Genomic DNA, 26,714 nt, shown 5'->3' with positions numbered 1-26,714 from the left:
ACTCACTAGTCTGGATTTCAATTATTTAACGAAATCCTCCTATTTTGTTCCCCATACGAATGATTCCCCCTTCCTCATTAACTTGTTGAGCGGAAATGATATTTGTGCAAACCTTTTGATGATCATGATAGTAACATACATGTCCCAAAAAAGATTTCACTCTAGTCACATCCTCTAGGCTCTTCATTTGAATGATAACACCTATCTTGTTGAGGTTATTCTTCAACCCTTCCTTCCAAACTATGTAATCAATTAACTTATCTTGTGGTACCATAAACTTGCACTTCTTTGGGTTTAGTGCTAGTCATACCCTTCAGCACTGTTCCATGCACTCCCTCAATGTCGTGATGTGAGTTTTCTTCCCATTGTATATGGACCAATCATCAAGACATGCCTTAAAATTGCCAATCGACATCTAATTGAATGCATGCAGTATTATTCTCTAAAAGTTAGCATGGGCATTGCACAGCCTGAAGGGCATCTTATCGTATGCTTACACTCTATCCTCAACCACAAACGTGGTTTTTAATTTATCTTTTGTGGTAATACTAATATGATTGTAGCCCAAGAACCCATCAATGAACAAGTACATCTCCACTTCTTCCAATATGTTGCTAGAGAAAGGGATGAGGAAGGGGTCCTTATTGGTGACCACATTACGACATCTAAAATCCCACAAATCTAGATTTGGTTCGCTTCTTTCTTTTAGGAGATGACAATGAGTGACACCCATTAACTTGTATGTACCTTGTAAATAATTTATGCATCCAATTTCTTCTCTATTTCTGCATATACCTTTGTAGCATAGTTCTCGTTCATGTGATACGACCTCTTCTCTATGGGTCGCGTACCTAGTACAAGCAAGGTTTCAATGGACACAGCTCTAATGGTACACCTTTCAAGTCCTATGTCTAAGCAAACATGTCTTTATATTTTTGAAAAATCCTCAATGCTACTATCTTCAATACAGGGTCCCATTCCTCCCTATCTAGGATTACTTTCTAGTCATCTTCCCTTCTAGTCATCAAGAGTGTGTTATTGTTCTAGTTGTGGTTGGCCTTTTCTATGATCAACCAACCTTTTCCAAGAAGGGCATTGTACCCCTTTTTTCCACTGAAATAATCATTAAGTCCACAAAGAATTGTTGGGTTCCATTGACTACCTTCTAGTACATCAGTGTTCCAATTGGTTTGATGTTATTTTGGTCGACACCTACCAAATGGAAGGTTGGCGACCAAAGTGTTGGATTGTCAAGTGCTTGTCATGCTTCCTCTAACAATACATTGACGCCAATCCCTCTATCCACAATGGTATTTGTGAGTTTGAGTCCCATGATTTCCATTTCGGCCACAACTAGGTACTTTCAATGCCAACCACCAAGAATATTGAATCTGTGGTGGATTGTTCTTTTGTTCCTTTGTCGAACCTTCTATATCAAGTCGGTTTGCCATGTTCTAATCGCCATTATTACCAGCCACATTGGTAATTGCCACCTTTAATCGTGGCATAGTCTCAAAAAGGTTTTTCACCCATTCAGGTACATTGGCTTCAACATCTAATGCATAACACTTGTTTTGGACACTTACCAAGGGCAGTGTTGGTAGCATCGTGACATACTTTGTTCCTCTTCCATTGATAGTTCAATGTTGTCTTTGGCTTACCTCAACCTTTCTTTATTTGTTTGGGGGTCAGGGAACGTACCCTTTTTTGCATGCATCCTTGTGATAGGTAACGCCTCTTTTGGATTTGTAATGTCTAACATATTTACCCCTTTTCATTTGGGGTAGTTAGTGTCCTCGTGGTTGCCTAAACCACATGATTTGTACAGCATACTTCCACCTCCCTAGTCGCTTTGACAATCCCATGCAAAGTGGCCCCACTCCTTGCATCTGCGATATTGTATCATGAGTCACCCCTTTGCATCAATGTCAAACATGTTTACCCCTTTTCGTTTGGGGTAGTTAGTGTGTCCTCATGGTTGCCTAAACCACATGATTTGTACAACATACTTCCACCTCCCTAATCGCTCTGACAATCCCATGCAAAGTAGGTCCACTAGTTGCATTTGCAATATTGTATCATGAGTTGCCCCTTTGTATCAATGCCTAACATGTTTACCCCTTTTCATTTGGGGTAGTTAGTGTCCTCATAGTTGCCTAAACCACACGATTTGTACAACATACTTCCACATCCCCAGTCGCTTTGATAATCCCATGCAAAGTGGCCCCACTCGTTGCATTTGCGATATTGTATCACAAGTCGCCCATTTACATCATATTTGGTGTAGCTTCTATGTGAGTTGTTATTGTTATTATTATTGTTGTTTCCTTGTCAATTGTTGCAGTATCCATCCAGCGAGGCATTATAATTTACAATTATAGGTGGTGTGGTAGGTGGAGTTGCATGATCTTCTTGGGAGGAGCACTTGGGCACTCCTGGCCTTCAAGTTTTATAGGTGCTCCTTAATGGGGTGTCCCAATACTTAGCAAATGTCACAGAATGACTTCTTTGGGCAGTTTTCCTTTCTATAACCTTCAATTCTATAGTCAGTACACTACAATTCTTTTTCATCCCTAGTACCTTCCTTTTCGACTCTCAACACCTCCATCATCCACATCATATCTTTTCGGAAAGCCTATACAGTCTTGGATTCTTATTCACTATCATCATTCATACTGTCTGCATCATTGGCTTGTTTCTTCCCTCATAATGTCTTGTTTTCACTCTCAATGTCCATTATGCGATTATAGGCATCCGCGTAGGAAGAAGGCAGTACCACTACCATTTTCTTCTGTAAGGATGGAGTCAATCCTTCAATAAACTACCTTGTTTTCAATCTGTCCACTAGCTGGCTTTCCAATTTACCAATGAGTTATCTCAGCCTAGGATGGTAGGCTTGTACGATCTTATTCTTCCATTGTCTGGTGTAGTAGATTTTGGCTACCACCTCATCATCATTACGAAGTAGTTTGAATTCTTCCTAAAATGCCCTACTCAAGTCATCCCGAGATGTTTTGTACTATTTTGGAAGATGTACCAATTGATGGCAACCCTATGTAGGTTGGGAAGGAATGCCTTCAACCAATAGTCTTCATCTCTTGGCCATTAGCCTCCTGTATGGATACACATAGTTTCCAATGGCAGGTAGGGTACTTTGACCCATCTCTTCAGAGTTTAAGAATCTTTTTTCTCATTCTGATGGTACCTTGTGTTGGACTCAGAAGGGTTGGCTCTTTCTCTGCGTACCTATGCTTCACTAGCACCTTCAACCATGCACGAGCTCTCAGTACCTCCCTTGGCGTCGTTCACACCTTGGTTTAATTAACAAAGTTAATTAATTAATTATTAACAAAACTAATTAATAAATACATTTAATTATTTGGTTATTAATGTTTAAATGATATATTTAATATATATTTATTACATATAGGGGTCATTCTTGGTACCCTTGATATTACCAAGTTCATAGAGCCTAATAGAGTGTCTTCAAATAGTTATGCTACTTTCCTATGGAGATTTCTTTCTCCGTGGTCTTCCTCCTATGTAGAGGACATGAATGGTCCACTTGGTATAGAGTTAGACACCAAGCTCTCTTCGTTCATCACCTCTTGTACTAAAGGATTGCTCACTTGGTCAACAAGGCCCTTCTCTACATCGTCCAAGAGTGGTAAGTTCTTTGCAATTTCTTCCCACTCCTTCCTTGTTAGTGGTGTTCTGCCTTCCCCGCCAATAGGCCTCCACTTCCTGCCACTCCGACTCTTGCTTTGCGGGGGACTTAGAAATCTCTGGCTATTCTCTGCAATCATTGTTGCCTCTCACTTTGCTCCTAGATTCGCAAAGATCTTATGGAGGTTTCTGCTCCTCCACTTTTGCCTCTCTCTATGTCACCTTTTGTCCTTGTTCGACAAAGAGGCATTAATTATTCAAGTTGCAAAGGTGTCACGCCTACTTTTGTCACACTCCTCCCTCTATTTCCTCCCTTTGTGCGGTTGCAATATCTATTGTCAATATCGTTCTTGTTGCCTTTCAGCATGTCTTAGGATGCTTCTGAGAAGATCGTAGATGGTGGCACCAAGAGTTCATCGCCAACTCTGCCTTCAAGGACCAATCTCTCACAAGCTTCCCTTTACAAGTACTGGTCAACCGAAACTTTCTACATGTGTACCAGGTTTTGTGTCTATCAATCTTCCCTTGTTACTTCTTCTATGTCACTGTCAGTTATAAGCACTTGTTATTTGAACAATCAGCCCATTACTCTGCCATCATGCATTTTGCTTATTTAATCTCCAGGTTCAAACAGGAATGGTGTCAATAGTTTACTCCCTACAGGTGTGATTATTTACTTTGTAAACAGAGTAATCAAAAAATTTCACAGGATAACATGAGAACATAATAATTCAAACTAGAAACCATATACATAACATTGGCAAAATGACAAGTTGTGTTCCAAGTAATGTCATATCAACAGTAACCTATTCCCAGTGCCAGATTGAATTCTATAGTCATTGTGCATTAGATCAGTAAATGTTAATATTCCTTGCAGCCAATCTGCCTGTATTCATTAATAGATATTGATTTCTAAGTACTTGATACAATATACTCATATAAATGCTGTTTACAACAGCAACATTGTAACCCAAATACACTAAAGGAATCTTTTCCAGTACCCATGTTTCCTAGTGTTTTTGTTTGCATCCGTGTTTACATATATTATAATATCAGGTGCATCAATAAATAGACATCTGCATGCATGTATATACACCATAGACTTATTCCTAGACAACCAAAAAAAAATGTGTCCCCGACCCTGTGCCTGTGCTACACATCTCATGGTAATTATGGTTTCAAGGCATTTCATGGCAATAGATAATTATTAAACATTTTTGGCCAAGTAGACTTGTCATCCAGCAGTCTAATCACAATATCCCATGCCTACATTTATCATCAAATATCAAGAAATAATTTAGAAAACAAACTAAAATAAGCATGTGGAATTGGCACATTTCCGAGCAGAGATATAGCAAGATAAACATCCATGTCTGTTAAAATGTCTTTGCGGGGAGTCAACATTAACAGTAATTTCTAAGAACACATCAAGAAATGGGTGTTTACCATATCAGACTAAATACAATCATAAAAAAGATGGTTTGAACAAGCTCCTGGACCATACGTGTTGATTTACTTGCTGCTTTAGGATCCACCTGATGTAGAAGAAACCAGAAAATTTGTGAGATTTTATGGTGAAGTGATATTATAAATATTAACTGTGTATTTTAAAGGTATACAATAAAAGGAACAAACTTTACTATCAGCGTGGACAAGACAAAGATGTGTACCATTACTACATGAAGAGGATGCTTTTCTGACATGCCAGGGTTAAAAAATGGCTCGTCTATATTTCCAGATGCCCGTTGCTTTAGCTCTAGCAACTGCTTCAGAGAATATTAAATGGAGTGTTAAGTAAAAATAACTATGGCATAACCAGCTGTTCCAGTGAGAAAAAGATAAAAACAACCTCTTTAAGAATGAAGCATGCACAAAGGAGAAACTTGAATTAAGCACACCAAGATAAGGGTGGGAAAATGCAACAAATTCAATTAACATTATAAGGCAGAATTCTTGAATATCCATTGGCAATATAAGTATAGAGCTAGGGACAATGAATTCCTATAAACTACAGATTGTCTGATGATCTGTAAACTCCATCTAGAAGAGTTTCTTGCAACTATCATTCCATTATGAAGTATAATGGATGTGTCACTAATAATTTTGCCAATATATTCCATTAGCTTCAGCCTTAAGCACTATAACTCAGCTTGACCCTATCGTGCAAAGGCATATAATAAATAATGAGCATCACGCAAATTTTATGATAGCATTCAGCAAGCAAAGAAGATACAGTGTCATGCCCAAATAGCACTACCATCTCCTACAAGATAATATAAGTTGAGTAAGCTTTGTGCACGTAAGGAAGGACCAGGCTATTGAAAGAAGTTCACACTTCAAAAGTTGAAGGTGATTTTGGTGTGACAAAGTGTAGCTAAAGTTTCAAAGGTATGTCCACTGGCCAAACATGGAAATTAATGTTGCAAAATTCATATGGGAAAGTGTGTATTGTAGTACAAAAAGTCTACTGATAGAATTCTGGAGACATAAGCCACTATGGGCTCCCTTTAGGCCAGCATTTCTATATGTAATGTTCTGCAGATTCTGATAACAGGATCTGAAATCAAGATTAAAGTCAGGTAAGACTCAGAAATAACCTTGATGCAAAGCTTATATTCAGGTCTGAATATTCTTAACTGTAAGATGACTGTAATCCTGGGATAATCACAAAACTGGAGTGTTGAAATTGATGCTAAGAACCCGTGAGGTTATGCATGCTTGAAGACCAGACTGTAAGTGTGCTGTGTGTTCTCCAAACTGCATACAAGACCCGTCTATATATACTCATTAGAGGGTATGTCCCTTAAGGGACATAACCCTTGACATGCACCAATTAGTTAAATGTCTCTAAGTCGGCGACTTGGAATTGTTAGCAAGACTTAACTAAAGTTAGTTAAATGCCAAACTAAACTAATTTCATCCTGATTGCCGGCACCTTTAGAGAGAGTATAAATAATATAAAATGTCATTCTTAGAGAATATAAAACAAGGAGAGTCAGGCACGATCTGCACACATAGACCTGTAGGTTATCAAGTTAATTTCGTAACACTATAAAGTTCATAGAAGGATCATCTTTATCAAAGAAGAGGCATGATTACTTGTTCGTGTCTAGACAGGTTTAGAAAAATGTGGATCCTCGTTCCACATAAGAAATCTCTTAAGGGCAATGATGCAGCGGAATTATTTTTCATTAATGTTTGCATTCATTTTGGTGTGATAAGTCCTATCCTTTCAGATAGGGATTTCAATATTTGAGACAATTTTTAGAGTACATTCTGGGAGAAAATGGGCACTAAACTGAAAAGATTCATTGCTTCTCATTAACAAAAGGATGGATGAGAGGTGGTCAAAAGAAAATTAGTGCAGTTCTTGAAAGGGTATAATAGAAAGCATATTAAGATATCTCCTTTTCTAACATGTTTTGGTTAATTACCAAGTCCTTCTGATGTTGGGTTAGGACAGCCACAAAGAAAGCACAAAAAGATGGACTGAAAAGTTTGCAGAGCCAAATAATCATAAAGAAGATAAGAAAAACATATCACCAACTGCAAGTGAGGTTAAGGGAGTCCCAAGCAAAGTAGAAAGCAAGATATGATCAATATATAGTTCAGCATAGGTTCCATGTTCGGGGAAAGAAGGGGCTGCATATGCTATGAAAGACTTTAAAGTAAAGCTAAAAATCGTAAACTACTAAGGTATACTCCATTTCGGATTCAAGGACACATGGGCAAGAATACTTTCAAGTTTCCACCTGAATATATAAAAACTTGTTCCATTTTGAATGTTGAAAACATCTGTTTATTTAAGTCTTCAATGTTCAACAAAGAAGGTCGTCTGGTACCTCTCATTACAATTACTGCTTTTAATGTCCAAAAGGAGTTGGACAAGGATGTTTTGTAGAGGAAAAAAAAAAGTATCAATGAGAGAAATGCGAGAAAGTTGTTGGATTTTGTTAAAAGGACAATTACATTTCAAAGCTAATTGGTATCCCAAGGAGGTAATGGGAAGAAATTTCCCAACTGTTGACTGCTTAAGCCTCCTATCTAAGTTGGTGTACTAAGAATTGGACCATGACGTGTTCACAAATGTAAGTTATGGTGGCATTCTCAAGAAGACTTGTGGTGTGAATACAGTCCTCTGACTAGCTACTTCCTAGTAGGGAGCTTATAAGTTTACTTAGGTCCTAGGTCCTCCCTGAAAAGCACTCAATTATATTGAGAGGATGGGCTGAATAAATATAGCAACAAACTTTTACTTTTCCAAAGCTTAGTTAACCACAACTTAATATTTCAAAACTTAATCATCCATAGCAATAACATGCATGCAAGATCTAGAAATAAGGAACACAAGATGAATACATGATTTACATGGGAAAAATATTGCTTATATAAAACTCTTCTTACAAACTTTGTAGGCACCAATCCCCTCCTAATGACTCATAGACACCAAGCCCCACCACCAAGCACCAACTCGGCAAGAAATACCAACCTCATTTTTAGGGATGCACTAACTTCCAAATGAGTAAATTCCACCTTCAGTGACTTGCTACTTCAATAGACAATGGACATCATCTGATTTGCCTTCACAAACTCTTCTCATTCTTGAGTTCTGCGCACAAATTTGCTACAATCTCTGCTCATAAGTCTCCTTTAGATCTGCTTATACTTCTGGTTCAGATCTGCTCATAATTCTGATTCAAATTTGCTCTAGTATGGTTCATAAGTCTGCACAAAAATGCTTCATAAATCAGTTCAACGATGCTACACAGTTCTGCCTCACGTCTGGTAATGAAAATTCTTCTTATAGATTTGCTCATAAACCCTCCACAAAATCTGACTCAATCGCTTCAAAGTCTACAATAGATATGCCTTGAAGGTCTGCTCCAACATGCTTAAAGGTCTGCTATAATATGTTCCAAAGATCTAATCTAATATGCATCAAGGATTTACGCATTGACTCCATTTACAACTGCACATAACTCTGCAATGAATAGGAAAGATTTGTTAGTTGCTTGCCAAATACACCTCATTCTTTCTTGTTTTATATCTCCTCGCAAACATAAATCTTTGCCCAAGGGATGTAACTCTTCCAAGATGGGCAACTCTAATAAGAGAGATCAACCCTTACAAATATATTTGATTTTCCTTATTAAATTAATTTAAATACAATTAAATGGCCACAATTTTGAGTCAGCCAGCATAATACGACATAGGTGTTAAATTATATACATTGATTTAATTTTTACCCCACCAAATGGGGGTGACAAACAATGTAAGGCTGGCCCACAAAAAGGATAAATTAGATGGTGCCAATGTAGGGGAAGTTGGGTCGGCCCTATTTGAGGATGAATTTCCGACTTCAAAGAAAATAAATATTTCCATTTCTATTTAATCTTGTTCTGCACAAAACTTATTTATTTCCTCTTTAAGCAGCAAGATGATGTCCTTAGATTTCTCTTTTACCATCAATGACAATATGTCCAACACTTCTAGAGATCTGGTCCTAGTACTCTTAGTTGTCTTATAAGATCTTATCATATCTTATCTTTGTGACTTCTATTTTATTTTAGTTACATAGGCCACTAATAATTTATTAAGGCAGTTGTCTCATTGTATAGGATAAAGATGCATGTCAACATCTTCTCTAATACTACCTCTCAACTTGCCTTTATAACCAAGGCATCTTATGTACGATTATATTCACTATTGAATCCATAATCAAGTTATTCCTCTCAACATTGGTCTTGCAAGTGTCCTAGGAGGTGTTGAAGAGTCACCACTGACTCCTACAAGGTGTTAAAGCTCCAAATCTTAAGACTCCTTCAATTTGAGGTGATTCGAGCAATCAGTTTTCCTAGGTGTAGTTTAGGGCGAAACTCATGCTTGCATCCAATAAGCCCAAAAACAATTGCTTTCATATAAAGCACTTCAAATTTAGACAATGTCAGATTTTTGTCACTTTTTAGGGTTTTGGCAAGAATTTGTAGATTGTGGTCTGTACATTAAGATGGATCCATTGTTGGGTGTAATAAAACAATAATGTAGTTTAAGATATTAATGGGATTGGGTAGTTAGGTAGCAAGAGGATGTGTCGGTTGGTCTCCCTAACCAACCAAGCACTATTTAAGAACATTGGAACATGAACGATGTACTTTGTATTTGATAATCAATAGAGAATACTATTTTCCCTCGCATATATTTGGTATGCTTATCATTGGTGATAATTTCTTATGTTGATATACTGTCTGGTAACCATTCGACATTTTGGCGTCATTGCCTAAGTTCAAGCCAAGAGGTCATATGATAAATGGGATGGAGTAATGGGCAGACCATTCCTACCACAAGTACAAGTCACAAACAATGACGAGGAAGAAATAACAAAGGAAGATCAAGTGACACGAGATCTGGTGGTATCCTAGGAAGTTTCTATTGACAAGTACATGCAAAGGGAAGCCTGAGAGAGCGGTTCCAGAGAGCACAATAGGGAACAAACTTTTTGTTCCACTAGCAGTGTACAAACTCCTTGGACAAATACCTCAATTATTGGAAAGGAACTTTGTATGAGTGGAGGAAGAAATGGCCAAAGTACAAAGGGAGCGGAGAAGGCAACAAGTACTCCAATAGTTTGTAGAAAGAAGCACACGTGAACTCTAGGAGCAGGAAAATCCAAGGAGTACAAGGAGGCACTAAAACAATTCATGTCCCTAATACCAAATAAGGACCCAAGGCAAGTACCAAAAGAAGAAATCAAAGGAGAAACTGCCCTATGGCGGATCCTACGTACTAGGGAGCAAGAAAAAAGGTGTTGGTGTCTAAGGAGGGTTATTAATCAAACTCGAGTACCAAAGCAAACAAATAAAAATTTGATTGAAAACATTATAAGGGGAATAGCCAATTTGGCAATCTCGGAAGGAGAGGTGGACGGACCTGAAAACCCAGCATAGAGAGAGCATCACCCTAGCCAAGAACAAAGTTCTAGTACAGTAGAGGGAAAACTACAAGGAGAAGGAGAAGTAATTGGGCCAAGTACTCAAGGAAGAATCTCGTCAAGAACCAATACTCAAGGAGTAATCTTGTCAGGAGGGAACACCATCCTGTTAGGAACTCAAGGAGTAATCTTGTCAGGAGGAAACACTCAAGGGAAGAGTGGGAGAACCAAGATGGCCACAGACAAGCAAAAACTTCCTAGATTCACAAGAGAAGGATCGGAGGATCTAGTACGACATTGTAAAACATGCTTAACCACATGGCAGGCTAATGGAGAGAAGGATGCCAACAAGTGGTTGAAGGCATTTCCAACCACCCTAAGGGGCATCCCCATTGACTGGTACAAGAATTTGGAGACTGAGAAGAAAGCTACATGGAAGGATCTCCGCACAGCTTTTGAGAAAGAATTTAGACTTTTATGGTATGATGACAAGATAGTAACAGAAATATACAATACAAGATGAGGGAAGAATGAATCTGTAAGAGCCTATACTAGTAGGAGTATGAAAGAATTAACTAGGAAACTAGAAAATACACCAGCAAATGGGTTAAAGAAAAGATGGTTTATCGAGGCTTAACATTGTCCCTACTAAGAAATATGAAAATAGTACTACCATCATCCTTTGGAGATGTCAGCACTCATGCTATGGATATAGAACGCAAAACTTCAAAAAGAAGGAGGCATGGAAACGAAAGAAAGAGTTCCAAAGAGAGTGGGGATGAGTGTAAAACAATCCGAGCATTAAGAAAAGATATGATGAGGATGATGAAAGAAATGGCAGCAAGCAAGGAAGAAAAAAATAAGGGAAAGAATTACGGTGTACTGACTATGACATATGTGAGATATTGGGACATTCGATTAAGGATTGTCCTTATAATTTAAAGGTATGGTATGCTCAAGTATTTTTTACGCAAGGGGAACAATCCACACCACCTTCCACTCCCCCACAGAACACAAACATAGAAGCATCACCTAGAGGGTACCAGAATAACAAAAGCGGAAGTAATAACAATACACCCAAGAGCCGAATCCAGTATGATGCAAGGGAACGTCCCATGATACAATTCAGAAGGTGCAATGAATGGGGACATTTTGCTCAGGACTTGTTAAAAGTAAAGGATCTCTGATAGATAAACAATTACAAATATATTTCTATAATTCAAAATCAATATGAGCAGAATAACTTTACTTATCTTCACGTATTTGTAGGAGGTATTGGAACTCTTCCTTCTTCAGCTTTTGATTGCTTTTACTGCATCTCTGTAAAACAAATGTGGTGAAATAATAATAGCAATTGATATATTGATGTGAATATAATACTGCAGGTAGTTGTATTGCCTTTTGTAATATGTTCACTGCAGTTGAAGGAACACAAATATATTGGCACCCGAACCGTCATGACTCCGAAGAGTCATGCCTCTACGTGGCCCTTGGCCCTTCGAAGCCATGTTATAATTGTTCTTTGATTATTATTATTTTGTTACCTGATAACACAAGGCGTAATCTCCATATCATTATGAGTGCCAAGTCGCGGGTTGTAAACCCGACACAAGATGCAATACATATTACGCGGGTTATAGCATCTCGACTGAACATCCGCCAAAGATAACAATAAGCCCAGCGATAATCATCAATCATAAATAATACAAAGTTCAACAGTGATATCTGTCGTGATTCATAATACAAAGTTTCGACAGCAAGGTCTGTTAAGAGTAACGTGAATCTTGACCACTTAAGTTGGTCGATAATGCATATCAATACTGTCACAATATATATATATATATATATATATATATAATAGGGATGTATGTATATGTACATGTATGCATACATCAGTATGAATACATGTACGTATATATAGGTCTCTGTCATGTATATCAGACAATGATGCATAGATACTTCTCTGCAATATAAGACAGATATCAAAGTTAGAACAAAAGTTGCTTATATCTCTGAAATATAATTACAAGTAATAACATCATAGAAGATTCAGATTTACTTCTCCTGACGCTAAACATCAACACTCCCTCTTTAGCTAGGAAGAAGGAAAACTTAATCAGAGTCATCTAATAAGCAACACTGAAAGAGCAGTAATTGATCTCTACTTGCACTTAAGCAATGTCTAAAGACAACACACACAACCTCTACTTGCACTTAAGCAATGTCTAGAGGAGCTTAAGATAATCTCTACTTGCACTTAAGCAATGTCTAGAGAGGCTCAAAAATAATCTCTACTTGCACTTAACCAATGTCTAGAGAAGCCCAAAATAATCTCTACTTGCACTTAAGCAATGTCTAGAGAAGCCCAAAAGCCCAAAAATAATCTCTACTTGCACTTAAGCAATGTCTAGAGAAGCCCAAAAATAATCTCTACTTGCACTTAAGCAATGTCTAGAGAAGCCCAAAAATAATCTCTACTTACAAGATCATCACCTTGTAAATAATTAAAGATTACTGAATATGTCCATGAAAGATCGTCACCTTTCATAACATATAAAATAGAAGAAACAAACAACTCTTTTATTTCAAAAAAAATTTCATTACAAATAATCATACCAAGCCTTTCTCTGAAATATTTCAGTTTCACTTTAGCAAGAGGTTTGGTAAGAATATCAGCTGATTGATCATTAGTACATATATATTCCAATTGAATAACTCCTCGATATAACCAGTATCCTGAAGTACTCTTGCGCTCAATAGAACTTCCAGCCCAATTAGAATCAAAGTATCCAGTTAGCTCAAGATTAACTTTGTCATATTTTATTCCCATTCCAATAGTACCCTTGAGATACCATTCCAATAGTACCCTTGAGATATCTCATTATGTATTTAGCTGCCTGCAAATGTATTTGGTTTGCATTCCATCATACCAAACTTGTTTAATATGTCAACTGTGTATTTCCCCTGATTTAGTATAACGCAATTGTCCAGTTGCCAAATTTCTAACCCCAAGAAATAGCGAAGTAACCCCAGATCCTTCATTTCAAATTCAGCAAAGAGATCTTGTTTACATTTTTCTATCATGTGTTCATCACCTCTGATTAATAAGTCGTCAACATATAATACAAAGATGACCATATCATCACCTTCTGTTTTGAAGTATAAATTAGGATCAGCTTCATTCTTGGCAGATCCTAGTTTGAGTAAATAATTATCTATTCTTTCATACCAAGCTCTAGGAGCCTATTTAAGACCATAAAATGCCTTCTTCAATTTACAAACATGAGTCTAACGATCAAAGATACTGAACCCTTCTGACTGTTCAACATAAACTTCTTCTTCAATCTTTCCATTGAGAAACGCAATTTTGACATCCATTTGATGTACTTTCCATCCTTTAGATGCAGCAATAGCTAGGATTGTTCTGGCTGAAGTATATTTGGCAACAGGGGCAAAAGTCTCATCATAATCGATGCTTTCCTTTTGAGAGAAACCTCGGGCCACAAATCTTGCCTTGTATTTTTCAATACTGCCATCTGCAGCATGTTTAATCTTGAACAACCATTTAGAAGAAACAACAAATTTATCTTTAGGTCTTGGTACTATATCCCAAACATCATTTTTCAATATTGAATTATATTCTTCAATCATGGCTTCATTCCAAGATTGACGTGAAAGTGCTTCTTTAACATTGGCAGGTTCAGATTTTATGAGTTCAGATAATAGAGCAACATAGCAAGATTGATTTCTAGTCTTTGTTTTCCTGAATTACATCATCTGGTTTAACTTGATTTTCAGCTAACATCTTTCTAGCCCAAAGAGGTCTCTTCTTATTGTTAAGGTTGACGTTTTCAGATTCTGAATGATTTGAGATGTCAGAGTTTTCCTCTCTCTCAATTTTTGTATCTCGATCTTCTTCTGAAATAGATTCTTCATTATTACTAGAAGTCTTGAAGGCGGTGTCTTCTTCAAATATGACATCTCTACTAATCTCAATAGTTCTTTATCTAGAAATGTAGATTCTGTACCCCATTGAAGTTTCACTATAACCAATGAATATCCCCTTCTTCCCAGAAGGCTCTAATTTGGTTCTCTTTTCTTTTGGAATGTGAATGTATACTTGACATCCGAAAATTCTTAGATGACTTAAATCTGGTTTAACTCCGGTAAATGCTTCTTCAGGAGTGATGTTTTCCAATATAGAGTGAGGACATTGATTTTGAATGTAGACAGCTGTATTGGAAGCTTCAGCCCAAAAAGAGTAATGAAGGTTTTGATCATGTAGCATGGCCCAGGCTGATTCAACAATGGATCTATTTTTTCTTTTAGCTATTCCATTTTGTTGCGGATTATAAGGTACAGAATACTCCCTCTTAATCCCAACAGATGTACAAAAGTTTTTGAAAATATCAGAAGTGAATTCACCCCCATTATCAGACCTAAGGGTTTTGATCTTTTGTCCTGATTGATTCTCAACTAGGGCTTTAAACTCTTTGAATTTGGACAAGACTTCAGAAGACTCCTTTTGTTTTAGAAAATAAATCCAAGTTCTCCTAGAGTAGTCATCAATGAAGATTACATAAAATAGACATCCATTTAGAGAGGGAACTTACATAGGACCACAAAGCTCTGTATGAATCAACTCAAGTATGTTTTTAGATTTATGAACACTATTGGGAAATGAGTGTTTAGTGTTTTTCCCTAAGGCACACCCTTTACAAATACTTGAGTGCTCTGAATTAAGATTTGGAAGACCTTTTACAATTTTACTTATGGATGCTAAAGCTCGATTATTTAGATGACCTAATCTTCTATGCCAAATTTCAATGGAGTTTGACTTATTTTTATTGAGAGTTAAGTTTAACTCTGAGTTTTGAAAATTACATAGCTTATAAAGACTTCCATCCCTAACCCCTATGGTTATAGCTTTCTTGATAGAAGAGTTCTTAGTCCAGGATAAAACTTTATTTCCTTGGAATGCAATGTGGTACCCTTGATCAGCAAGTCCAAAGATTCAGACAAGATTTCTTTTGATCCCTGGCACATAAAGGACGTTCTTTCATTGCACAGTGATATCAAAATTCAGTTGAATAGAACATGTACCAATGCCTTTAATTGGATGAGAGCAGTTGTCTCCAATAGGAACTTCTTCTGATTCATGATTTGTGAGAGTTTCAAACTTGTCTTTAAATCCAAAGATATGGTGAGAAGCTCCACTGTCTAGGATCCAGGTGTTGTGATTAGAGTTTAACTCACTTGAGAGAGCTACTATAAATGCATAATTTTCTTTCTCTGTCTTCTCATTATTCTCTTCTTTAACTTCTGCCAATGCTGCTTGAATTTTTTGTTTTTCACGACACACATAGTAAGAATGACCAAGCTTATCACATTTGAAGCATCTTACTTTGGACCAATCTCTATGTTTGTGAGATTTGTGACTTTTATTATTTTCCTTCTTGTTATGTTTGAACTTTCTTTTCTTATTTGATTTGGAATACAAAGCTTGGATGTCACCATCTTGATTTAAAATTAAACCTCTAGATGCTAATCTGGACTCCTCTTGAGTGCATTCATTTCTCAATTGATCAAACTTTGGAAGTTCGGGATAGGAACTTAAACCTCTAATGAAAGTTTCCCATGAAAGTGGAAGTCCTCTAAGTGCAATCATACTCAATTCCTTATCATCTATTTGATTTTGCATAGTAGCCAATTGATCCTTTAATTCAGTAATTCTAAGGAAGTAAGATGTGATTGATTCTCCATTTTTCATTTTGACGCAAAGTAGACCTTGTTTCAAAGTGAGCAATCTACTTGTATTATTAATTTCAAATGTACTTTGAATTGTAGTGAACACATCAAATGCGGTTTTGAGATTTGCAATGGAAGGAAGTTATGATCTTTAACTGAATCTATGATTATTTTCATTGCCTTATTATTGTGCCTTTTCCATGTTGCTTTCTCAGATTCGTTTTCAGGCATAGGTAAATTAGATTCAATATAATATTTCCATCTCTCTTAGAATTATTAAAAGCCTGGTTTTCCAAGATGAAAAATTTGAAGCTCCATCTAATCTATCTTCGATTCTTACATGGTTCACCATCTTTAATGCCTTTTAAAACTTTTATTTTTCCTTCAAATTAGACTCAAAAATTAATATTTGCAATGGTTTTCTTATCAGTGTAGCTCTGATACCATGTTAAAAGTAAAGGATCTCTGATAGATAAACAATTACAAATATATTTCTATAATTCAAAATCAATATGAGCAAAATAACTCTACTTATCTTCACGTATTTGTAGCAGGTATTGGAACTCTTCCTTCTTCAGCCTTTGATTGCTTTTACTGTATCTCTGTAAAACAAATGTGGTGAAATAATAATAGCAATTGATATACTGATGTGAAAATAATACTGCAGATACTTGTATTGCCTTTTGTAATATGTTCACTGCAGTTGAAGGAACACAAATATATTGGCACCCGAACAGTCATGACTCTGAAGAGTCATGCCTCTACATGGCCCTTCGAAGCCATGTTATAACTGTTCTTTGATTATTATTATTTTGTTGCCCGATAACACAAGGCGTAATCTCCATATCATTATGAGTGCCAAGTCGCGGGTTGTAAACCCGACACAAGATGCAATACATATTACGCGGATTATAGCATCCCGACTGAACATCCGCCAAAGATAACAATAAGCCCAGCGATAATCATCAATCATAAATAATACAAAGTTCGACAGTGATATCTGTCGTGATTCATAATACAAAGTTTCGACAGCAAGGTCTGTCAAGAGTAATGTGAATCTTGACCACTTAAGTTGGTCGATAATGCATATAAATACTGTCACAATATATATATATATATATATATATATATAACAAGGATGTATGTATATGTACATGTATGCATACATCAGTATGAATACATGTACGTATATATAGGTCTCTGTCATGTATATCAGACAGTGATGCATAGATACTTCTCTGCAATATAAGACAGATATCAAAGTTAGAACAAAAGTTGCTTATATCTCTGAAATATAATTACAAGTAATAACATCATGGAAGATTCAAATTTACTTCTCCTGGCGCTAAACATCAACAGGACTATCAAAGTGGCAGACAAAATGGAGAAATGTTGTACAAGTGGTGTCGACCTAGTAAACACGACGATGCCAATCGCCCCAGACAAAACGGTGCAAACATGCTAGAAATTACAGACCCAGGGAGGGGAGTACTAGCCATTACAAGAATGCAAGCCAAGAAACTTACATATCCTAATATGAGCACAGAGAAAGAGAAGTTTGAGGAAGCCAGGAGAGATATCCAATAGATCATAGCAAAGGAAGGAAAAGTAAGTACCTCTAAACTCCCTTCCACTGGGTTTGTACCAAAAACTAACATCATGCAACAAGTACTAGAGGCCACGGTACCAATGAAGATTGTCGATCTATTAGAAACATTACCTCAGGTAAGGATGGCAATAACACAAGTAAGTACCAAGGAAGAACACTCCAAGGAGGATGCAAAGAAGGAAGCAAAAGCAAGGAAGGGCACCAATACTTTATTTACCATAGGGATGGGAAGGACACCTATTATGGTAGAAATGGAGATAATGGGGTGCAAGTTAACAAATACTATTGTGGATGGAGGCTCGGGCATTAATTTCCTCCCTAAAGAAACTTGGAAGGCCATTGGGAAACCAACTCTTTGGCCACCCACATTTCAGTTGGTAGGAGTAGATCAACACGGAATCAAGCCTATAGGACCTATGATGGGACAAAAAGTAGTTATTGGCACACAATAGTTCTTCCTAGATTTCATGGTAATTACTCTAGAAAAGAAGGATATGATGCATTATTAAGGATAGGATGGCCACAATAGTTCTTCCTAATAGGAGACTAGAGCCTGTTAAAGGTCATCAACCCTGTTAACAGTTGTGAGAACAAAAAAGAGCTCACTGCTTGAGGATGAGGGTTAAAGTCGCCTTCAAGGGCTCACTGTCCAATACATAAAATATAACATGGAGTTTCAATCATACACAATGAACCATACATAGCATCACACTATCTGATTAGTTCCAATGTAAGCTCGCATCTAATCTGCTCTAATAACCAACATCAAGGCTCGCACATCATATCAATTACATTACTCTTCCTCGCATGTCAAAATACTTTCCTTTATACCTCGTTAATTCTTTATCTCAATCGGCTCCAATAGGACTCAATTAAACGTAAACGTGTCCATACCTGTATCAAAATACAAAATAAGACCATGTTATCCAAGAGTTAAGATCTTGGATGTTGTCCCTTCAATGCTAATTAATTGAATTGGTAAACCAAATCCACTTACTAAGCCAATTAATCTAATTGTCAAAATTCCCCTATATTGCTGCCTTTCTGGACTTGTACTACTTCAAGATACCATAACATATGCAGCATCAGACATCAAAACTGGCAACCATAATAGTAGATCATATACATCTCATATATCATATCCTTGAAGTTATAGACCAATCTGATCATGCCTCTGTCATGGCTAACAAAAACTATCCAACTGTACTCTACAAAGTCATCCTGTACTTAAGCATTTTTCACTTGACTCATCAAAACTTGTTATCATGACTAGCGGCCATACCAGAGAGATATGTTGTCATCAATGACAACACCTGTATGATCACTTGCCAATAGAACCCTTGACTCGCGTTAAAATCTTTCAAACATTGTCTAGTAATTTCTCTCGTGATCATAGGTTTGTTGCTGAAATGGTTACTAGAACCTTCTGAGATAAAGTTTTGCAATGTTATTTTTTTTGCCTCCTTATTCTATTGATTCCTTTCAAAAACTTGTTCATGCTTTCATTCAACAATTTTAACAATACTAGTCCTAAAATTTCTTTGACTAATTTGATGCATTGTAAACAAGGTGTTAAAGAAAAGATGATTGATTTTATTGGTAGATTTAAGCATTTCCATGCTCAATTTCTTATCTTGTGCGAGATATTGATGTACAACACATTTTCATTGCTAATTTACAAAAATACATTAGAGATAAGATATTGTTCTCTAAATTTATTTTCTTTACTCAATTATGTGCAATGCTTCGTAATTATCAACTTCAAGTGAGTCAATTTGAGAGCACCATAAAGGTGGCTTCAATTGATAAGAATGATGCCGCATCCTAGTCCTTTTAAAAGTTTCAAAAACCTAAGAGTTTCATCAATACCAATAATTCATCAAACCATGTTCATGAACAAGTGGCAGAAGCATACAAAGGCATGGCTCCTTTGTCATCTATTTTTGGACCTTGTTTTACACCTCTTTTCTAAATCTTCACATGATGTGATGTTGAAGTTAATTAATGTTAGTGTTTTACAACTTCCTCCCGTTGAACTGGTTGATACATCCAAACCTTTACCTGATGACCACGTAGTATTTTGTCAATACCATCATCAACCTAGCCATGATACTAAGAAGTGTGTCCATTCAAAATCTTTCATTTAAGACCTCATTGATTCCAATGCTATATATATATATATATATATATATATATATATATATATATATATATATATATATATATATATATATATATATATATATATATATATATATATATATATATATATATATATATATATATATATTGATGGTGTTAATGGTCAAAGAAACAAGTCCATAACACCTCCCACCCAAAACTTGCAAATTTATACCAATCCTTTTATTACAAGAGGTAATTGATAAACAATTGGATGATTCATTTACTAGCAACAAATTGGTTCTTATAGAGTTTACAAAACAAACAAATGGGTATCCAACCTTTCCTGAAAAAACCACACCTTGTATGGAAAAAATGAACTGACAGTTGTAGAAGAAACAACTCACAAGTTGTATAGAGACGAGTTGCAACAATAAAGGAAAAGCTAAGGTCGCATAGGTCTGCAAAAAAAAATTAGCTCTGTCGACGGGTTCCAAAAATTAAAAAACTTCCTAGTTTCAAAAAATTAATTAATTTCATATGAAATTATAATGGTTTTTTAATAATTGTTAACCTTGCTTTTATACTATATTCCAAGAGGTAATTGGTAAATTAGAAGATTCATTTACTAAGAACGTATTGCTCTTATAGAGTTTACAAAAGAGATGTTTAAAAAAAAAAACATACAAATAATAGAAAGAATCTATAATACATGATATTTACAATATCTAGAAGTGACCATTAAAAATAGCAATAGTCTAACTTAGGAAATATTATTAAAATACCTTTTGCTTCTCATTCGACAAATACAATTGAGTCTACAATTGATCAATTTAAACCTAAATTTGAGCTTTCCATTACATTTGATCCTAAACAGACGATTAAAGCACCTAATGGTCCTCTTTACACCGTAGCAAAGGTTAATGGTTTTCTTTCTTGTAGTGTCCTTATAGACACTACTTGCATGGTGAAATTTTTATAACTAAAGAACATCTTCACACTATATAGATGCATCGAGATTTCTATGATAAAGTAGATGTGATGATCCAAAATTTCAACAGTTTAACTTATCCTACACATTGATTGATTGCTTTTCTTGTAGAAGTTGGTCGTAAAGCTTAGATGTAACCTTTATTGTCATCTCAACTGCTCATCACTCTCAAGTTATACTTGGGCTTCCTTGGATCACCTCCATGAAAGTTGTAGTCTCTCCTATCCACAAGGGTTTGAAATTTCCCCATGATGGAGAAATAATTACAATTAATCATAGTCTCTATCAGCATTTAATGCCTCGAGGGAACTTTGACCTTGACTTCTTTTAACCTACCTCAACCACTTCAACCTTGCAAAGATAATCCTTTTTAGTCCTACCAAAAATTCAAAATCCAAAAGATTTATGAGCTTAGCAATCCCAAAAATATTCCATATGCTTGCCTTGAACCTAGATTTCATTCTATGCCCTTCCATACCTCCTCTATATGCTTCTATTCCACCTCTATCCTATAAACATTTTGCAAATGCTACCTCTCAACCTACTGTGGTTCCTTTTGCAAATGCTAAATTTCTTTGTCTACTTGACCTCGATAAGATTGTTATTATGCACTAATCTACTTCAACGCAAGCATGAGTTTGTCTCAAACCCTTGCTAAAGTGGGCACTAAGTATATTGTTCTAGAAAGTTATACCCATAATTGGATGCTCTATTAGGCGCCAATTTGGTGATTTTGAGATTTGATGTTCATTATGCTTGATCCTAGCAACCTGATTCCTCTTTTCCTATATCTTTTCCACTATCCCAACACCCAATTAAAATTTGGGTTAATTATCCTAAGTACAGGATATTTCAAACATTTTGTTCGTGCACATTTTGATCCAAATTTAGCCTAGAGCCCTATGTCAAGGTTTTAGTGGAAAAGTAGATCCCTAGTAGCATGGCTTTTTTTTGTATCCCAAAATGTAAGTCGAGGTATATAAACACCCTACCTCTCCTCATTTAGACCAGCATTCATATACATCCATGATCCACTATTATACAATCAAGCAATAAAAGGTAATTGAGAAACTAGATTCAAGATTTGAAGGCGAGCATCCAAGATCTAGTTTCTCTAATTCATTCAAGTCAATTCTGAAGCAATCTTCTAAAGCAAGTTTCTATCCCATTAAGACCAAGCAAAGTTCTCAATCAATCAAGAAGATCCTTCCTTCAATTCCATTCATCTCTCCTACGTAGCAAGTACATTGAAAAACTATGAGTGGCGTGTTAGACATAAAGTATTGGTTCTAACATTGATTGTCATTGATGTCAAAACATCCATACCAACGCTCTATTGGTATCGATTGTTGCAAGACATCTTTTGGTTTGCGTCATTTAGATAGGTGACATCATGGTCAACCTAATAGAAGCATTGCTTAGAACGAAGATATCTTGCATCTTTTGTTTAGTTGGTTTTCATGTATCTAGTTTCCTATATTGATTCACCTAGTGTAGTTTCTTGATACAATCTTTTTGATCATCAGCAGGAGTATATCTAATAAAGAACACTTTACATGTCCTTTTGTTGGTGAACTCGTGCACCTGATTCTTTTGGTTTTGCTTATTGGTACACATATTGGCTCTTGGAAAGTTGATTGGACTCTCTTATTTGGGATTGGTGTTGATCAACATTTTTTTTCTCGGTAAATGGGCATGGTTGTTCCTGGTTCTCAGTTTCATCGACGTGATACCTAAGGTCATTGGTTTATCCAATGAAAATAAGGTTTACATGTTTTGGACTTGGTTGTGGCATTCCTACGGCATCGACAATTGTGCTATATCTTATGTGACCTATTTTGCAATAACGTAATGTGGCGATGGGGTTCCTAGATTTAGGTCATGCTTGTAATTAAATGTAACCAATGAACTTGTGCATTACTTGTATCACATGTTTTGGCTATTTCAATTGACAAGAGTAATCTTGAATACTAGTATAAATAAAGAAGATCTTTTTGCATTCAAGGACATGGAAAAGTGAATGTACTAGTGAGTTGAGTATTCAGATGCATGGTGATGCACATTGTATGATGTTTACGAGTTGCATGTGTTGATGTTGTGATAAAAGTGCAAACTACTCAAATAAGTTGATCGGAGAGGTGCACATAGCTCTTGACTAGAATCTATAGAAGTCTAACTATACCCTGTTTTGTTTCACTTTCCATTATGTTTGTAGTGAGCCTTTGTATCGGCAATGACTCTTCCTATATTGGGGGTGTGGCTATTCAAGCAATTAGCCTACTGACAATACTCTTTGTTCAAGTAATCAGCCTTGTTGTACTAAATCACGAGTCTTCCTATATTTGGGGTGTGGCTATTCAAACAATTAGCCTACCGACAATACTCTCTGTTCAAGTTATTCGTCTTGTTGTGCTAAATCACCTATTAGGTGTCACCTTAATCGGTACTATGATACATTTCATGACAATTAGCTTCTCTGTGAACTTTTCCAAAATGAGTTTTTCAAATAAAAATTTGGTGTTCATTGTGTCAATGTACTAGTGCTTTTAATGCTTATCTTTTGATGGTATATTGGTGTGCTTTAACTGAAAGATCTTAAGTACTAGTGGATGTATGTTAAGTATTTACCGACTGTTGGAAAAAATTTACAGGTTGTCCGAGAATAACTGATTCACCCCACTCTAAGTTATTCAGTCTATTCAATAATTGGTATCAGAGGTTGGTCCCTTGATTGCAGAGCTTAACCGCTTAAGGGAGATCTTGGATGTTTGAACAAATGGAGGAATCATATTTGTCAAATGATATTGGAAGATCGTGTGAGCGACATTGAAAGTGTTGATTCGGAAAATGAAAACTCAAAGAGAATCTGAGGAAAGCTAATGAATGTATTTCTAAACTCGAAATCAGATCAGAAAATTCAGAGCTAGACAAAATGGAGTAGATCAAGTATTGAAGACATCTAGAGAGGAGATTGCTGAACTTGACGATGAATTGCAAAGACTGAAGAATCCTAAAGAGAATATTAAGGAATCTTATCCAGAATCATAAGAAATCGTTGACATAGATGAAAAACTAGAGAAGATGGATAATGAAAAAGTTGAAGTGAAGGATAATTTGATTAATAGTTGGTTACCATGTTCAGAGTAATGGAGACAAGCTGAAGATAAATTCAAGGAGATACTTCAAAAGGTCTCGGAGCAGAATGAAAGCTTTGAAAAGAACTTTGAGAAGGTAAAGACAAGTAAATTAAAACACTGCAATTCTAGATCAGTTGCTAATTCAACAGAAGAGTTGTTCAGATTGTATCAATGAATGTTCAAATCAGAATTTTGAAGGGTAAAGAGAAAGTGACAGACTGAGATGCGGTGAGTGAAATTTGAAAAAAGATACAAAAATAAGCTACACCCATGAGGAAGCTCCCAATAAGATAACCGACTCAAAGTTGTTTTACTTTTTAACTGTTGTTAGTATGTTACATATGCAAGAAATTTCATTATAAAGATATTAAGTGTAAGATGAGAGAGATTAAGAAGGTTCAATGTTTTAATTGTCAAAGTTTCGGTCATAAAGCAAAAGATGGTAAATAAAAAGAATATCAAAATCAAACGGGAAGATTCATAGAATTGCAATATGATCAAAGTATTTCATAGAACCCATCATATATGTCATAATTTTGGACATAATGATAGTCAATGTAGGCTAAGACCTGAAAGGAAGAATGGAAAATGTTACAAATGTGAACAAATTGGACACTATGCCAAATCATGCAGATCAGAGGTTGTATCGGGTGAGAAATTCAAAATGCAGAAGTTATTGAGACACGGAAGAGAAAATGAAAGAAGAAAGTCAGAGGTGACAGTCCAGTGGTGCCAGTTTCAAGCACCAGCCCTACTGACAAATGATGTCGGTGATTTGGCTCAGGGGGAGAATGCAGCAATTTCAAAATCATATCTCCCCTGCCAAAAAATGTGTTGACTGTAAACATGAGAATGCTATTCCCAATGATTAACCTTCACCATTATGTATTAAGAAACGATCTCTATGTTATAATACATACTTGAGCGTTAATTCCTTAGTCCTCTCCTAACCACTAACCGTAAGGCGGATGGTAGAATTACTATGCTCGGGCAGAAACAGTCTCCAAGAGGCACCCTCATGAACAAAGCTTGTTTTGGGAATCTTCTCCTCACTGTGACTGAATAACTCTCCCCTTTACAAACTCCCTCTCCACTTGGTCATATTAGTGAGTGATCAAAGAATTAGCTGAGTATATATTATTATTTCATGTCTTACAAATATAGTAATCAGCATGCATCACGTAGATGATGCATAGTGATAGATCCATACTCATTAATATATATATATATATATATATATATATATATGAATAGACGTGTATAACAAATTTGATATCTAAATTTCATTATTATGAATGTGTGTGTGTGTGTGTGTTAATCTATTTATATATATTGTAATTCTTATTTATTAAGTCTTCTAATTATATGATCCATTTATTTAACCTGGAATACAATTCAAATATAGAATACACATATCTATATAATTCTAATTATTATCCAATGCATCTCTACTACATATATACATTTCTATATATATATATACACATATGACCACCCACCCTTTACTGGCTATTTATTCCTAGAAACACTCTGATATTTTTGTCTGCCAGAATTGTTTCAAATCTAAATTACAGCATGCTTTGCTGTCACATGATGCTGACAGCATTATGATATGATTTACTGGATGCACGGATGATAGACAATACTAACTATCATCCTCTGATTTACTTATTTTCATTAGTAATATTTCATTTCTATTTTATTTCCCTGATGGATAAAATAACAATTTTTGCTCTTTTGATAATCCCAGTATTCCTTCTATATTATGTATGAGAAAATGCATTCAACACACCTTATGAATGATGATCGCAGGTGTACTTTTAAATGTTGTTGCTTCCACCATAATCACTCTGAAAGACTTACTCTTTTTTCCCACCGTTATTCCATTTATTCCTATCCGTACTTATATGCAAATAAGGATCTCTCCCAAACAGGGCCGACATTTCAGTCAATAAACATTGACTGGACAAGATCACTACCTGTTGAGACAGCCATTATTGGTTTTGTCTTATCTAGGCATCAACTAACTAATACTACTGAATTATTTCTCTCACTGTCAGTCTCTTATTGCAATATTTTAGTCTATCATTAGGATGATTATATTTCAATTAATATTATCATGGGCAATGACCATAAGAATTCAATAATTAATATTGTTAATTTCATTTATTGATTACTAAGATTGATATACGATATCATTTGCATATTGATTAATTAAAAGATCAATCATTGATAATATATATTAATACTGATATGTTTCATCTATTAAGATCAATACTTTTTTATTATTAATTTCACAGATTAACTATCAGTTATTGTCATTTCTAGTATTGGTGATATACTATACTAATCATATTTAACATATATACATTTACTAATATAACTTATATGGTTTGTGACACAGTGAAGCTCATACTCTTCAAGGTAAAGAAGAGGAAGAGGTTTCTGCTGATTCGTCTGAAGGATCAGATAGAGTTGATCCTGATGTTGTAAAGGCTGAATCGGATGATGGGA

The 26,714-nt window shown here is 35.8% G+C and overlaps 1 protein-coding gene across 2 annotated transcripts in view; it reads right to left on the bottom strand.

The window, feature by feature from the left end:
* Positions 1-26,714, bottom strand: part of FTSH11 (FTSH protease 11) — a 201,345-nt gene that overhangs the window by 136,048 nt on the left and 38,583 nt on the right. Inside the window, exons 3-5 of one of the 2 annotated variants that reach the window (XM_089792462.1) lie at positions 20,480-20,533; positions 5,337-5,429; positions 5,113-5,201 (exon numbers count right to left, since the gene is read on the bottom strand). In XM_089792462.1, the coding sequence (XP_089648588.1) occupies positions 5,113-5,201; positions 5,337-5,429; positions 20,480-20,533 (236 nt within the window). The remainder of the gene's footprint in view (positions 1-5,112; positions 5,202-5,336; positions 5,430-20,479; positions 20,534-26,714) is intronic. The other variant, XM_089792463.1, reaches the window with a different exon arrangement.

The sequence above is a fragment of the Cupressus sempervirens genome, chromosome 7, assembly GCF_028749045.1.
Source record: "Cupressus sempervirens isolate cs-2001-9-10 chromosome 7, ASM2874904v1, whole genome shotgun sequence".
NCBI classification, from domain to species: domain Eukaryota; kingdom Viridiplantae; phylum Streptophyta; class Pinopsida; order Cupressales; family Cupressaceae; genus Cupressus; species Cupressus sempervirens.
Note: the sequence above shows the minus strand (reverse complement) of the source record. Positions and strands in the feature narration are given on the sequence as shown.